This window comes from Chaetodon auriga, chromosome 6 (assembly GCF_051107435.1).
Source record: "Chaetodon auriga isolate fChaAug3 chromosome 6, fChaAug3.hap1, whole genome shotgun sequence".
Classification (NCBI taxonomy): domain Eukaryota; kingdom Metazoa; phylum Chordata; class Actinopteri; order Chaetodontiformes; family Chaetodontidae; genus Chaetodon; species Chaetodon auriga.
In genome coordinates this window covers 20,807,107-20,821,840 of record NC_135079.1, presented here as the reverse complement: position 1 = coordinate 20,821,840, position 14,734 = coordinate 20,807,107, and the positions used below count along the sequence as shown (strand labels likewise).

General features: G+C 44.8%; 1 protein-coding gene across 2 annotated transcripts; it reads left to right on the top strand.

Annotated features, from left to right (window-relative positions):
* Window positions 1-605: 605 nt before the first annotated feature.
* Window positions 606-13,946, top strand: has3 (hyaluronan synthase 3). Of its 2 annotated transcripts, none has more exons than XM_076732067.1 (5): window positions 606-1,300; window positions 7,289-7,382; window positions 7,496-8,046; window positions 10,044-10,145; window positions 10,328-13,946. In XM_076732067.1, exons 2-5 carry the CDS (start codon window positions 7,289-7,291, stop codon window positions 11,255-11,257), a joined length of 1,677 nt encoding a protein of 558 aa, XP_076588182.1. In that variant the 5' UTR covers window positions 606-1,300; the 3' UTR covers window positions 11,258-13,946. The 2 variants fall into 2 exon arrangements, with proteins under 2 accessions (XP_076588182.1, XP_076588183.1); XM_076732068.1 differs by lacking the exon at window positions 606-1,300 and adding an exon at window positions 4,902-4,980.
* The last annotated feature ends 788 nt before the right edge of the window (window positions 13,947-14,734 follow it).

The following is a 14,734-nucleotide window of genomic DNA, read 5'->3' as shown; positions in this document are numbered from 1 at the left end:
ACCTCCAGTTTTCCTCCCACTGAGAGAGGGGGGGGAGAGAGTGCTGAAGCCACAGTGCCTTTAACTGCTGAAGAGGTCTATTACAGTAATTACTATACCTCACCATGTGTCTCTGTCAGTGAGCCAGAAAGGAGAATGCAGGCAGGAGTGTGAAAAAGGCTATAAATGTAAACTGGTGGAACCACTTCAGTCTTATTTCCTGTGAGTCCTCTTTAGGAAATGTGCATTCTATTACCTGACTTCAATGAAATGCATTTGAGTGGCTTTGGCAGTCGTGTATCGATTCTCAGAGGCATACTGCAGTTTGTCTCAGGCTGCCAGCCCAGCCGTGGTCGTGGAATCTGCAGGACGTCAGCAGCTCAGCCTCAGAGCAGGAGAGGAGAGGGAGGGAGGGTAGATAAATAAGCCCATAAAGGATGCTTTGACTCAGGCGGAGAGGTGGAGAAGAGAGGGGGCTCCGGTCAAACAGTCCCCAGGCTTGTTGGAGGCTGCTGGCTGCATTGCAGAGAGATAGGGAGCTATGGCTGGGGTGTCCAGAGAGGGGAGGGGGGAGAGACAAGGAGAGGGGGTTTAAAGGAGACAGAGAGAGGAGCTGTGGAGGAGAACTCAGCAGTGTCGGTCTGCCAGCCAGGCAGCCGGGCAGAGCAGTGTGACAGAGGAGGAGAGGGGGAGCAGGATTTAGGCTGTGCTGCAAACGGGGGGATGTAGAGACGAGTTGCAGCACAGGACAGAGGAAGAGGGGGTGAAGACACATTGGGATGATTCATTGCAGGGGGAAAAGAAGGAATCAGACTTGAGGACAACGCCGAGATTGAGCTCCTCAATTTTGGCCCTCAGGAGTCGGGATGGAGAGCACCAGAGGCAGAGACCAGACTAGCTGCTGCCCCCAACCTGTAATCTGCAGATGTAAGACTGCACCAGCATCAGCTGCTGGCTGAGCACCTCTGATCACATCTCAGCTGGAGGCCTTCATGCCCTGGGACAGTCCTGGGAGATAGAGGGAGGAGGTGGAGGAGGAGGAGGAGCAGGCAGTGGGGAGGCTGGATCAGAGAAGTGGTGGAGTGTGGTGGTTTAAGCTGCCTGCTGTATTTTTGGATGTGGGATCTCCTGAATTAAGCGAGCAAGCTGGAATAAAGATGTAGTGTGAGCTGCTGGAAGGAGGGGGACAGAACAAGGAGAGTGCTGTGTTAAGGACAGGAGAGGGCTGGACGTCCCGGCTCGACGGACGGACCAGGCGGACGGAGAGCTGGGGGGAGTCCTGAGGGGGAGACGAAGACGGAGGGTCCACCGGATCAGGAAGGTAAGGGTTCTAATAATATGTTTTGCACTATGATGAAAATTGTCCCCACAAGAAAGATAAAAAGATGAAAGAAATCCTTCTTTTGCTGGTCCTCACTTCTATGAAGGACTAGTTTAGTATTTAAACTTGTATTTAGGATTAAGATCTGATCTAATTAACCAGAATTAAGTCTAAGTTTGAGTGCTGCTTCAGGTTTGGCAGGTAGATGTAAAGGTTTTAGAAAAGAGAATGAATGAAAGCATTCACAAGTGAGAACAAACATGTTGAACCAGACAGAAACTGAATGGAAAGTTTTGGAAAAAATAGGACAAGCAACATTAAAGCTTAGTATGAAAATGCAGGACAAAGAGTTGAGTGTGTTCAGGCTTGTGTGGTGACTGTGTTTGCAATATGAGGCAGAGAAAATATTTTTCTGCCTGACACTGCGAGTGTGTGTGAGTGATTGAGTTAGTCAAGCAATGCGTTGAACAGGACTGTGGAAGTGTAAAGCTGCTGCTGTCTGTGCATTATGACCGTGTTTGTGGCGTTTACTACATGTGCTGCTTTCCCCTCTGTGGAGGCAGACAGTGACAGTTAGGAAACAGTTGACAGGAACGCCTGCGAGCGGCTGTTTGCAGGCTTCTGGCATCTCCAAAGAAAACGCTGGTCTGTTTGATTTTCCATCATGGCATCACTACTGGACCTGCCTGGTCTGGTCCTGTTTTCTTTTTTTTCTTTTTTTTATACAAAGCCTGCTGGTATTTGACAGGCTGCTTGTAGGCAGCGAGACCTCAGGTGAAGTAGATTTGCCATCCGGGGGATAACTTGTAACATTCAGGTGATGAAAATAAAGCTCTAGAAACAAGATTAAAGCAAGACTGTATGACTTCTGAAGAAATAACATATTCTTGAAAGTTTGAAAAGCAATCAAACACTCACTTCAACACACTCAGAGGTTTTTGCTGCTACCACTGTACTTGGTCTGGTATGACCAGTAGCTTATGGTGGCTAAGGTTAGCTAATGTTAGCTGACTTTGTTTAGTCAGGTCTAACTTTATGACTCCACTTGTTTAGCATGCCACAGACAAACATTTCAGTGCATTCAGAAGTGCAAGTACACACAATGTATGTCACCAGGGGCCACGCTGTGGGCAAGTTTCCTACTTGACCTTGTTCTCAGTCAGTTCACCCAATGATAAACTCAATGTGCATTACTTTCCCAACACCAAACAGCAGAAAGACACCTAGCTAGTGAACACAGTGTACCCTCAGCACCTACAGAGACAGATATATAATTCCTCAGAGTACAGTGGAGACCAAAGCAGAGTTATTAGGAGAGTGAATATTGGACTTTTGTCATTCATCAGGTGGACACAAACACGACTTCAAATTCATGCTGATCTTGCTCTGTGTCTTCTAGATTAAACATGCTAACATGTTTATGTTTTATGAGGCCGTAATATGTCAAATATGTGTGATTTTAGCTCGTGGAGTTTGAATCGAAAGACCCTAGGAAGTGATAGGAAGTGGACGATTCAGTGTGCTAGAATCATGTAATTGCAACTTGTGGCCACAGGGGCCGCTGTTCAGCAAGAGTTACACACTTGCTGTAAAGGCTAGAGCCCCATCAACAGCGCCTACACATGGCCTTGATATTCATTACTCTCCCAGTATGAAAGTTTTGGACAAAACAAGCAACATGCTGAGAATTTCTCTGTTCTCATAGCCTAACCAGTAGTAGGCCTGAGGGTGGTACTACAGGAGGCCATGGAGGATTCATCTTGGAGCTAAGTTAATGGTCAGTTGTTGTCAAGGACTGAATGATACTGGTGTTGCGATGATTGTGACCTATGATGCAAATTGACCGTTATGTCACTTTTCAAAAGCAGTTAACACCATATGACATGTTCAAAGACTGTTAAACTGAGCTATCCCCCATAAATTCTGAAAGGAGGGCCGAGGCTTTAATGAGCTCAGTTCAATGGCATCAGACACACCTGAAACACAATCCAGGCATTACTTTTTTATGTCGGTTTTGAACGATCATCCATGGATAGAAGTGCCTTACACACATATCTTCAGTTGTGAGTGCTTTATCACAGCTACATCACCTCCTTCATTATGTCATGAGGTCTGTAGAAGATGACTTTGTGCTACCTGGAGAAACCTACGTGGAGGCACTGAGAGCCCTCTAGTGGCAAATTACTCTGAAATCCCTGATATATTTCTGCTGGTTGGATTTTTGTGTTTGTCATCACGAGGTCAGCACAAGGTTTATGCATGTTTCACATCACAACACATCTGATTATGCGTTGGTTGCGTTTGCAGCCCTGCTCAGCTTTGACCTTGACTCATCTCATTGATGACATCATGATTTGCATTAGCAGTACTTGGAGCTGTTCGGAGCGGACAGGTTAGTAGCTGTAATTGATCACATATTCAGGTTTGTTCATATAATCAAGATGAACACGTCCTGTCCTCACCTCAGTCATGCAGTTGCAGTCTTGCAGTCTGACCTCCAGTGCTGAGTATACTTCTACATCTATATTTGCAGTCATTGCCATCAGGGAATGCTGTTGGCATGAGGGGGTGTACTTGCTCTGTAGCTGTATTCAGGTGGGTGGTATGTTTCAAAGTCACAGCCACATGAATATTAACATTGCATTATACTGAGCTGATCAATGTCAGTCATTTCACCTGTTAGCGGTTTCCCGATAGTGACACAAGCAAAAAAAAAAGCAGAACACATCTAAACCAACCTGTCGAGGCCTGAAAATATGTTTAGTCACAGGCTGATTCTGAAATCTATGCGTATTGCCCTCACCCTCTCAGACTTTTCTGAAGAGCTCTGAGTTCTGATTGGTCAATTTACAAACAGCAGACAGTTGCGTCCCTGACGATCTGCCTCTCGAACTCTGACCTCCACTTTGCCATATTTGATCCTCTACACATGCTTTGTTAGTGGTGACATATAAGGAGGTACTGAAGGCACGTTACCGTCCAGTATTCATCTTTATCTCTTTCCTGTTGTTTCCTAACTTCCCTCCCTCTTTCTCTTGCTCCACCCAACACTCTTTCTTCAAACATATTTATCCTACCCCTCCCATCTTCCGCCTCGCTCAGCCGGGTACAAGTCCCTGTCCCCAGGCCAAAACCATCATTCACTACCCACACCTCCTCACCTAGACTCCCAGCCCATTCATTCAAGTGCTCTGGACGCAGGAAATCCTTCCCATGAGAGACTGCCACTCCTGGGATACAACTGGGAGTATTACTACTGATTTGGATAATGTGACCTGGAAATATTGATTGTAGCTCTGGGATGACTCTTTTCTTTACCTTTTTTAACTTTGATATTTCTGCCTGCATCTTTACCGAACATGCTTAACATGGAAAATTGGAGTTATCTGAATCCTGGATCCTTTTATAACGATGACCCGATGGCCCAGGTGGGCAGCTTTTCTACCAAAGATGGATCCTGATCTGCATCTGGACTTAGACTTGGACCACATGTAGACAGGTTAGGTGAGGTGGATAAACTCTGGATGTGAGTGAAATATTAATCCACAGCCTCAGTTTTTACTTATTACTATACGAGTTCTGCAAGTACTACAAGACTGTTACATTTGTCATTTTTACCACATTTCTTCATAAATGTGACTTTTTTCCAGTGGGATTGAATTCACACTAAAGATTATAAGGTGATGGTGTACTTTTTTTTACCTTTCATATCTTTCAGAATTTTGCCGATGTGTCTTTTCCTGGGATTCAGTTTCTGTTGATTACTGCAAGACAAAACTTGCCCCCAGATGTTGATATTACTACCATACCTCCTCCCACGGTGACCTTAAGACAGCATTATCTGCCATTATGAAATTCTGCTTCATTGTGCTGTTCAGCGGAAAGGAATTCAGAAAGCTTACAAGTGTTGAACTTTTACTTTTTATCACTTTATTGTAAAAGGTGGTGAGTGTGTTTCATACAAATAATTCAGAGTATTTTGGTTTTTGATTTCATAGTGGTGCATGCCAGTCATCAGTAATATTTGAGCATCCAACATTTGTCTCATAAAACACAGAGCTGTCCTTGTGCTGCAGTCAGGATCGCCCTGCAGATATAACCTTGGGGCTAATTGCACCTGTGCCTGTGTTCTGCGAGGACCCCCACCAGTCCCCTGACTAATCTCAGCTCCCAGCCTGCCAACGACCCCCTCTGGTGACTGTGGCCTTTCAATCAAGCAGTCCATGTTACTGTGGCCTTTTTATCTCGCCTGTTGCCCCGGGGCGTTCAGACTACGCTGCCTCGGCCTGCTGGTATAATCCACCATGGATAGCATATCAAGCATGGGTGCATTTCTCTTTGGCCCTCAGCAGGAAAAATGTGATTCAGATATGGTCCTGAAAGGACACACAGGCTACTACATGACCTTGTGGCATGCTTTCTACCAAAGAGATGTCCCAGATTATCCAGGGTGACAGGGACACCGTGTCTGAAAAAGACCAAAGTGGACATTTCAGAGACAGAAATCTTGAAACCTGAGCAAATAAAACCAGACAGATTTGCTTAATTAAAAATTCTAATTTCGGTCAATTTGATTTCATGTGTTGGATTTTTCATCGTCATTAGACTGATGCTCTTATCCAGAATGAGAGTGAGTGGCACAACAGAATTAACTGCAGTACCATTATAACCAGAATGATGAGGCAAGAGTCAGAACCAGGAGAAGAAAACAGGCAGTCAGTGTAAAGTCCTGGTTTGGAGATTATTCTGAAGAACCTCTGAATGCTCGTGATGAGCGTCTGTTTTGTATGTGTTCCAAAACCTCTATTTACAAAATCCCCCTTTCTGTCAGTACTGTCAGGAGTATCAGAGCCTGTTTCCATGTAGATCTGTGGAGCAAGTGTGATTCAGTGCCAGGATGTAAACCTGTACATCCACTCAGAGAGGCAGATAAATCTGTCTGTGCCAGTGTGTCCCACGGAGCTGAATATCATAAATATCAGTCTGTCTCTCCTTCGTGGGTCGAGCCAGGTGAGTGGGAGGGGGCAGGAGGTAATTTCATGAATGAAAGGACAGAATTGTTCCACCATTTTGACCGGTCCTGAGCACCGGCCAAACCCCAGCTGGCCTTTAATTAGAGCTATTAACCCAGAGAGAGGGAAGAAGGGAGCGCCAGAGGGGCTGATGGGAGGAGGGGTGAGAGGGGAGGAAAGAGGGAGGAAGATGAAAGAGAGCAGAGCAGACAGGCAGGTGGTGTTCAACTTGGTTCTTTCTCTTAAAGTAATTGAATTCCCATCAGATCTGAGCAAGCTAGTATTCTGTGCAGTATTAGTTATAGAGAGGCAATATTAATAGTACTGGCAGTAGTAATAATAGCCCTAGTGGTAGTAGCAGGTTTAGCACTCCCTCTTTGTGGGAGTTTTAGCAGCAGCCATATAGTACGAGCACTAGAAGTGGTAGCAGTAGTGGGTTTGGTAATAATACATTGGTATTATTAGTAATAGTTTTATGAGAAGTACTAATTGCAGCCTGGGTTGAGTATTAATAGTAGTAGCTGTAGCTGTAAACCAGCGCTACACAGGGCAGTTAGTGTTTTGTCTTGTGCTTCTGGCACTGTGTCTCCATGATGTCAGTAACTGATGTGTCTTCAACTGATGCTGGCTGATTAAAGGTTTTAATGGAAAAAAATACCAAAACAAACAGGAAATGGCACTTGAGTCGACTAATGAGGTGTTTCAAGCTCTCTCTGTCAGAGTCCAGAGGCCCCGCTCTCTGTCTCACCTGACGTGCACAATGGGCCTGTGTTGATATGGCCACTTTCATGTACTGAATAACACGCTGAAGGTCTTCACGTGTGTGTGTGTGTGTGTGTGTGTGTGTGTGTGTGTGTGTGTGTGTGTGTCTGTCCATCTGTGCAGCTAAGAAGCAAATGATGTGCAACAGGTCTCGAGTGAAATCCAGTTCAAACACAGTTTACCTACTTACGGTTTGATTTTTCTCCACCTGCAGATGCCCTCTCGCTGTAGGAATGCGCTGAACATCGTGGTCACCACCCTTTTTGCTGCGGTGGTCCTCTTCACCATCCTGCTGGCCTATGTCACAGGTTAACTTGTGAATTTCAATGATGCATACACAGACAAACATGTACATGACAATCAAAGCAAGTGATGTTTTTGTTTTTTTTACTTGTTTCCACTGTGTGACTTTGTTCTAAAGGCTACCAGTTCATCCACACTGAGCAGCACCACCTCTCCTTTGGCCTCTATGGTGCCTTCCTCTCCCTCCACCTCTTCCTCCAGAGCCTTTTCGCCTTCCTGGAGCATCGGCGGATGAGAAGCCCCGCCCGGCCTCAGCACCTCCGTCGGTCTGTGGCCCTGTGCATCGCCGCCTACCAGGAGGACCCAGACTATCTGAGGAAGTGCCTGCGTAGCATCCGCCGAATCTCCTTCCCTGGCTTGAAGGTGGTGCTGGTGGTAGATGGGAACCGGCCGGAGGACCGTTACATGATGGACATTTTCCAGGAGGTGATGGGCGGTGCTGACCAGGCTGGCAGTATGGTGTGGAAAGGAAACTATCACAGTGATGGGAGCGGAGGAGCAGGTGTTGGAGGCGGAGGGAGGGGCACAGTGCACATGGAGGAGGCAGCACGTATTGCTCGGCTGGTCAGAGGCTGCCGCTACTCTTGTATTATGCAGGAGTGGGGAGGGAAGAGAGAGGTGATGTACACCGCCTTTAAAGCACTGGGGGACAGTGTGGATTATGTGCAGGTAAGGCTCACAGACACAGAAAATACTCTGCATGTACTTCTATACTTTTCTTTAGATTAGACCATGTGAGCAAATGTTGGAGATATAAGAGCTGAAGTTCATTTCAGGGTTCAGAGTTACAAGAGCCACTGTATAATGTCTTGCCATGTCTGAGTAAATAGCCCCGATGATGTCAGCAGGGTTAGCTCCACTTGGTCTGAAGACTTCATATTTGAACAGAAAAGCTGTAGAAAAGTCATTATATCTTGGATTTGCAGCTTCATGTTATGATTTTTTTTGAGGACCTCTTTAATTTCAGAATCCTCTCCCTGACCCTGCTGCTGAGAGTAAATACTGAGAGCAAAGTTCAATTATGAGATTAGTCGAGGTCAAATTAACAGGACTAAGAGTCTACAGCCATGATAACTGCTGATCCAGCAATTCAATTGTTTATTGATGGCTCCCAATACGTTTTCAGATTTTCTACCAAACTGGTAGCAGTTCTCCACTGTTGCAGGTCAATGGCATACAGATGTGTCCCCTTTGTACCAGTTCACTTGTGTGTCAGACATTTTTGCTGTTTGGGGAAACGGACCACTTAGATTCAACACTGCAAGCTTTGGTAGCCAATATTTATTGATGGGAGATGGAATTAAAAAGTTATTGCACTTCCATGCAGAGCTCTGAGAAAGTTGTCCGCTCAGTGTGTGTCTCAGGTGATTGCAGTGTTAGAGGAGAAGTGAAATGAGTTGTTACAATTCATCCCGAGGGGATTGTGAAACCAAATTTTATGGCAATTCACCCGATACTTATGAAGACATTTCACCTAAAACATATGTAACATCATGGTGGCACTAACTTGAAAAGTCAGAGGGTTACCATGTCCTTAAAATACTTCATGACAATCCATCCATCCTGGGTCTCTATTATATTTTGATCAGGTTTGACCATCTTGGTCAATTTATTGGCCCATTATGTGGTATTGTCCTACTAAAATGTCACTGGTTTATAACTTTTGGCATTGTGCAGTTTTTAGCTGCTGCTAAAAAGAGTATTTTCATCTCTGAAAGAAGATTTCTTATGTTTAGCATAAAAAAAGCAGGATTTCAGCAGCAGGTCTCACACCGAAACATTTCCATTAAGCACCAATAAAAATGTGCACATAGAGGTGTCTGAGCATGTGTAGAAGTAGCCAGAAATAATCATGTTACACAAAAAGCCATCAGTGGAAGCCCATTTATATGCATCTGCACACTCCAGCCTGATATCATCCAGGCCAGCTGTCATGCTGATTTGATATCATTCCTGCTTCTGTGCCGCAGCATACTGATGTCAGCCTTCCTCTGTGTAAAATCCAAACAGGAAACTGAATATGGTTTGCATACTGTCAGTGATTTTGTGTCAGAATGTTAAAATAGGAGAAATACCAGTAGCATTGAATTGGGTTCGACTTGTGCTCAAACTGTACAACAAGGTACCATAAGGCAAATGTGGATCAATGAGTGCTTTATCTTGCCTATATGTTAATTCTCCACAGACAGATCATACCTTAAAAGACTCATTCTAAACATGAATTTAGACCAAACAGGCATTGAAACTCACTGAAACTATTTTTTGATCTTCTGCGTTCACCTTAAACCCGCTGAACGTGCAATAACAACCCCAGAAAATCAACACTGGACTTCTCACATGAAGAGTTTACTTTTTTGCATTCCAAGCCGATAGACCGATGTTGGCCAGGCAACTCACTCTTCATAACCAGCTGTTGCATGGCCTCTGTGCCCTCGCTGTGGGTCAAAGGTCATGTCCACATGTGACTCAGTTCTGTGCAGTTTACAATGAAGCAGCTGGGATCTCTGTCTGCAGCCTCTCATTTCTCTCATGGATTTTTAGCGTTAATGCTGCGCAGCGTTCTGTACACCTGCAGCCTTCATTTTTCCACCGCTTGTATATTTTTGAGTCTTTCCATGACCCTCAGCATTACTGTGCGCTGTGTGCTTGTTGTAATCCTTTCTCAGGTGTGTGACTCAGACACAGTTCTAGACCCGGCATGTACCATAGAAATGCTGAAGATTCTTGAAGAAGATCCAATGGTGGGAGGGGTTGGCGGAGACGTGCAGGTAAGATACATAAGAAATGACAAGTATAATGAAAGTCAACTCACAAACTGTAGATCTACCAGGGGAGGCGACTGAGCGCTCCCTACAGCATGCCATAAAAGTACAATTGACACATTAAATTTTCCTTTTCTTCCTGTCTCGACTTTTTTGGACTCATTTCTCTACTCTTTCCTTTCCTCCAGATCCTTAACAAGTACGACTCGTGGATCTCCTTCCTCAGCAGCGTGCGTTACTGGATGGCCTTCAACATCGAGCGGGCATGCCAGTCCTACTTTGGATGCGTCCAGTGTATCAGCGGCCCTCTGGGGATGTACAGGAGCTCCTTGCTCCAGCGCTTCCTGGAGCCCTGGTACCACCAGACCTTCCTCGGCTCCAAATGCAGCTTCGGTGACGACCGCCACCTCACCAATCGGGTGCTCAGCTTCGGTTACAAGACAAAATTCACGGCGCGATCGCAGTGCCAGACTGAGACGCCGACTCAGTATCTGCGTTGGCTCAACCAGCAGACTCGATGGAGCAAGTCTTACTTCCGGGAGTGGCTGTACAACGCCCTGTGGTTCCACAAACACAGCCTCTGGATGACTTATGAGTCCGTGGTCACCGGCTTCTTCCCCTTCTTCTTGGTTGCCACGGTCATCCATCTCTTCTACCGTGGAAGGCTGTGGAACATCCTGCTCTTCTTACTGACAGTCCAGCTGGTTGGTATGGTGAAGGCCACATACGCCTGTTTCCTGCGAGGCAGCCTGGTCATGATCTTCATGTCACTCTACTCTCTGCTCTACATGTCCAGCTTGCTCCCTGCCAAAATATTTGCCTTGCTCACCATCAACAAGGCTGGATGGGGCACTTCAGGCCGCAGGAAGATCGTGGTCAACTTCATCGGTGCTGTGCCTGTCACAGTGTGGGCTATGGTGCTGCTCGGAGGTGTGGCGTACACAATCTACTGTGAAACACAGGAGCCGTTCAGCGAGACAGAGAAAGCCTTGTTGATAGCAGGGACGATACTCTACGCCTGCTACTGGCTCATTCTCCTGGTGCTGTACCTGGCGATCGTAGCCAAACGGTGTAACAAGAGGGAAGAGCAGTATCACCTACCATATGCAGAGGCATAAACCTGGTATCAGAGAGACGGGTCGGACTTTTGCGCCGGGTTTCGCTGCAGTATGATTCTAGCAGGGTCTCTGTTGACTCTGTGAACTGCTCAAGTGATGAGCTGTGAACCAGGAACATGCTCACATCTTCATCACTGGTGCTAAAAGGCGTGAATCTGAAATCTGAGCAGGAGGAATCTAATCCAGGTTCAGGAGACTCTGAGATGACTGGATCCATACAGCTCTCCCATTTATATCATGCTCAATGGTGCTTCACATTGAAAAACCAAACCAAACGCAACCGATCCAGTGTTCATACACTTGTAATAGTGACATGCTCAGAAGAACATTAGGTAGTTTATGGGTTTATGGGTGCAGTTTGGTGCTTTTTGCTTTTGATATAAAGCAGAAAAGGAACAAAGTGAGACTAAGAGACATAAAGGTCTTACTTACTGGTTGGTCAGTTTTTCATGTCCATTTTAATAAAGATGAAATGGGATCAACTATGATGCAGCTGAGCTTCTATGATAAACAACAATAAATAAGATAGCAAGGCAGTTCTCTCAAATTAGTCAAAGCACCTCTATTTCAGATAAGAAGAGCAAAGCTCAGATGGATTGCTCAGATTTAAACATTGCAGTGTATCGTAAATGTGTTCAGACAGAACGTAAAGCAAATTTTAGTTTTGATTTTAATTTGAAAGGCGTGTCCGTGCAAGTTGAAAATGTGTCATCTTAAGTGTAAAAATGTGCACCGATGTCTTTATGAATCAACTTTAGAAAAGCATGAAGACGAGAGAAAAAGAGAGACTGATGGAAAATAACAAAGAACTGAGTTTTTCTGAGTCGTCAGAGGTGACTCACAGACAGTCACTCTACGCACACACTGTTTGTACATGAGTTCCCAGCTAACTGCAGATAACATCTGTGCAAGTTGATACATTAACTGTGAACACTGTGAAAATTTGGTTTGTGTTCTGTCTCAACAAAACTTAAAGCAAAGGTTTGGATTTTTACAATCTATCTCAATACAATACTCACAAGCCACATGCAGACTGAGAGCTATCGATTGCTGTAATCGTTCCCCCTCTGCTGCTCTGCGCTGGCCGCGAAGTGATTTCTCTCTAATGCATCTACAATGGTAAGCAATGGGGCACAAAATCCATAGTCCTCATTCTGTGTAGAAATACATTCAGCCAGCTAATATGAGCAGCGTTGGCTGATTGGCAATCATATTACCTACTAATTATCCCACAGCAAAAGTAATGTGTATTAAATTACTGGTTACATTGCTTTGTTACTCGGCCCAGCTCCGTCAAACATGCCTTAAAACAACTCTAAATTACACCCACTTGCTGCATCTTCTGTATCTGACACACTGAGACACTGTGGTGTCACCAGCCGTCCAGCAGTTTGGAGGGATTTACTGACGATCCGGCAGCTAGCTTAGCCTCAGTGACTGCATGCAGCTTCCTAGTAGACCCAACCTCAGCTGACAGTTCACACACCCCTGCAACTGTAAAGAAAACTGTGTTTCCTGAACATACGTTCACACACAGTCCCCAGACCAGTCTCTCCACTGAACACACAGAGAGCAAACTGATTAACCCTTCATCAAACTCTGGGTGAGACAGCAAACAAGCGGACCCCCAAACGTCTCTGGATACCTCTGGGGATACTTTAGCCCCATTGCTTACAGTGTTGCTGCCCCATCAGGAAGATATTGCTACAGCAACCTAAAACTTTTTCAACATGCATGTGAGTACTGTCTCGAGATAAACTTAAAAAACCCAAACTTTTCCTTTAAAAGTGTCGATATCATGACAGAGACTGCCACTGAGAGTCACCTATATTCAGGAAGTGCAGAGAATACGAGACGTTCTCTTGTCACACTACTTGCAGCTGGATGCAGTGGTGTGGATGTCTTCAGGGCAGAGACTGAGACGGCTTGTGTGGTTATTCTTCAGCTCTGAGACCGGCCCCCATGTCCTCTCATCAGCCATGAAGAGCACAATCATCTGCTCCAGCCGTGTTTCTGTGGAGCAGCTATGATTTACCAGAACAGACAATCTAAGGTTTCTGAACACGTGACATGCAGCTGTATCTTTGGTGCTGTGGAGCAGTAACTTATTGTTGTACATCGTGGTCCAATTCTCAGTTTACATTTGCCAGTGGGTCGTAGCTTCATTCTGTGCTTCAGAGATTTTTATACGGTCACTTTTCTACATTGTAAAGGTGCCAATTATGTTTGTGTAACAGTAAAGTTTTACTACTGGACGCTCTTCTCTTCACTTTGGACATTTGTGTCCTTTTACACTAGATGTAGCCTTTGTTTATTCATTGCATCAAAAACAGTGTGAAGACTGAACACCAAAGAGATTTCTTCTGAAGTGAGAGGCTCGAGAGCTTTGCTTTCACTCTTTTTTTTTTTTTTTTCAGTTCACATCAGATTCATTTCTGGTACGTTTCAAAGCCTAAACATCTTGTCCACTCGTCAAGCGTGAGCACCATCAGCATATCTGCGCCTCCACTGACAGCTGTCTTTGCATTGGCAGTGGACATTTCCTCTCTGTGCCATTTAAGTTCATATTGTTTTATTGTGAGCAGGCTGTATAAGTTTAAACTTGAAAGTTCAAAAAGGACGCATACATTAAGAGGACATTGTGTGTGCAGGCTGGGTTGGCCTTTGTGAGGGTTAACCAGCGATGCAAGAGGTTTTCTTTTTGTATCTTCTGCTCCTTCTGTCTCTGGGCATCACAACATATTGGAATTTTCCTAAGTCATTAAAAATGCTTTCTGTTTTGGGCACAATCCTCCAATTCATACCAAATAGAGAACGTCTCCATCATTTAAATGACTGCACTGACATTTTCCCCGTGCTGCCTTTTTCAATGTTCTGGGAATATCTTTTGTTCACTGTACTGCTTGTTCACTTAAAAAAAAGAGAAATATGTTTTTAAGAATTAATCCGACCAGAGCATCAGTGTTATAACATTTGAGGCTTAAATTACTTGGGCATGATACTGTCCGCTGCATGAAAACAGTTTGTCGTCATCAACCTTCGTTTTTCATCGTGTCCGTTGTGTCAGTGGAAGCAAACAGGTCACCGGGATGAGGCTGCTGCTCAACTTTGATCAGTTAATGTGGCTTTGAAGCGTCCTCTGTTGCAGCCTCAGCTTTAAGTGAGATGCATGAATTCCTTTGCCGTGTGTTTGATTTAACAGAGGGGAGACACCAGAGAGACTACAGAGAAATCCTAATATACAGTGACTCAGACAGCAGATATATGGTGTCATTTTCCTTTTATGTCCAGGGATGTAATGGAGGGCAGCAGGGAATAAATTCACCATGTATATTATAAATCTGACCAGAAAAAAAAAAAAAAAAACTACAGGAGAACGAGGCTTTTCAAACTTAAAAGTATACTGGATTATCCAATTGAATTATTCATTTATTTCGCTTTTTGCCTTCATCCAATCGTTACAGTAGAGATACAGAC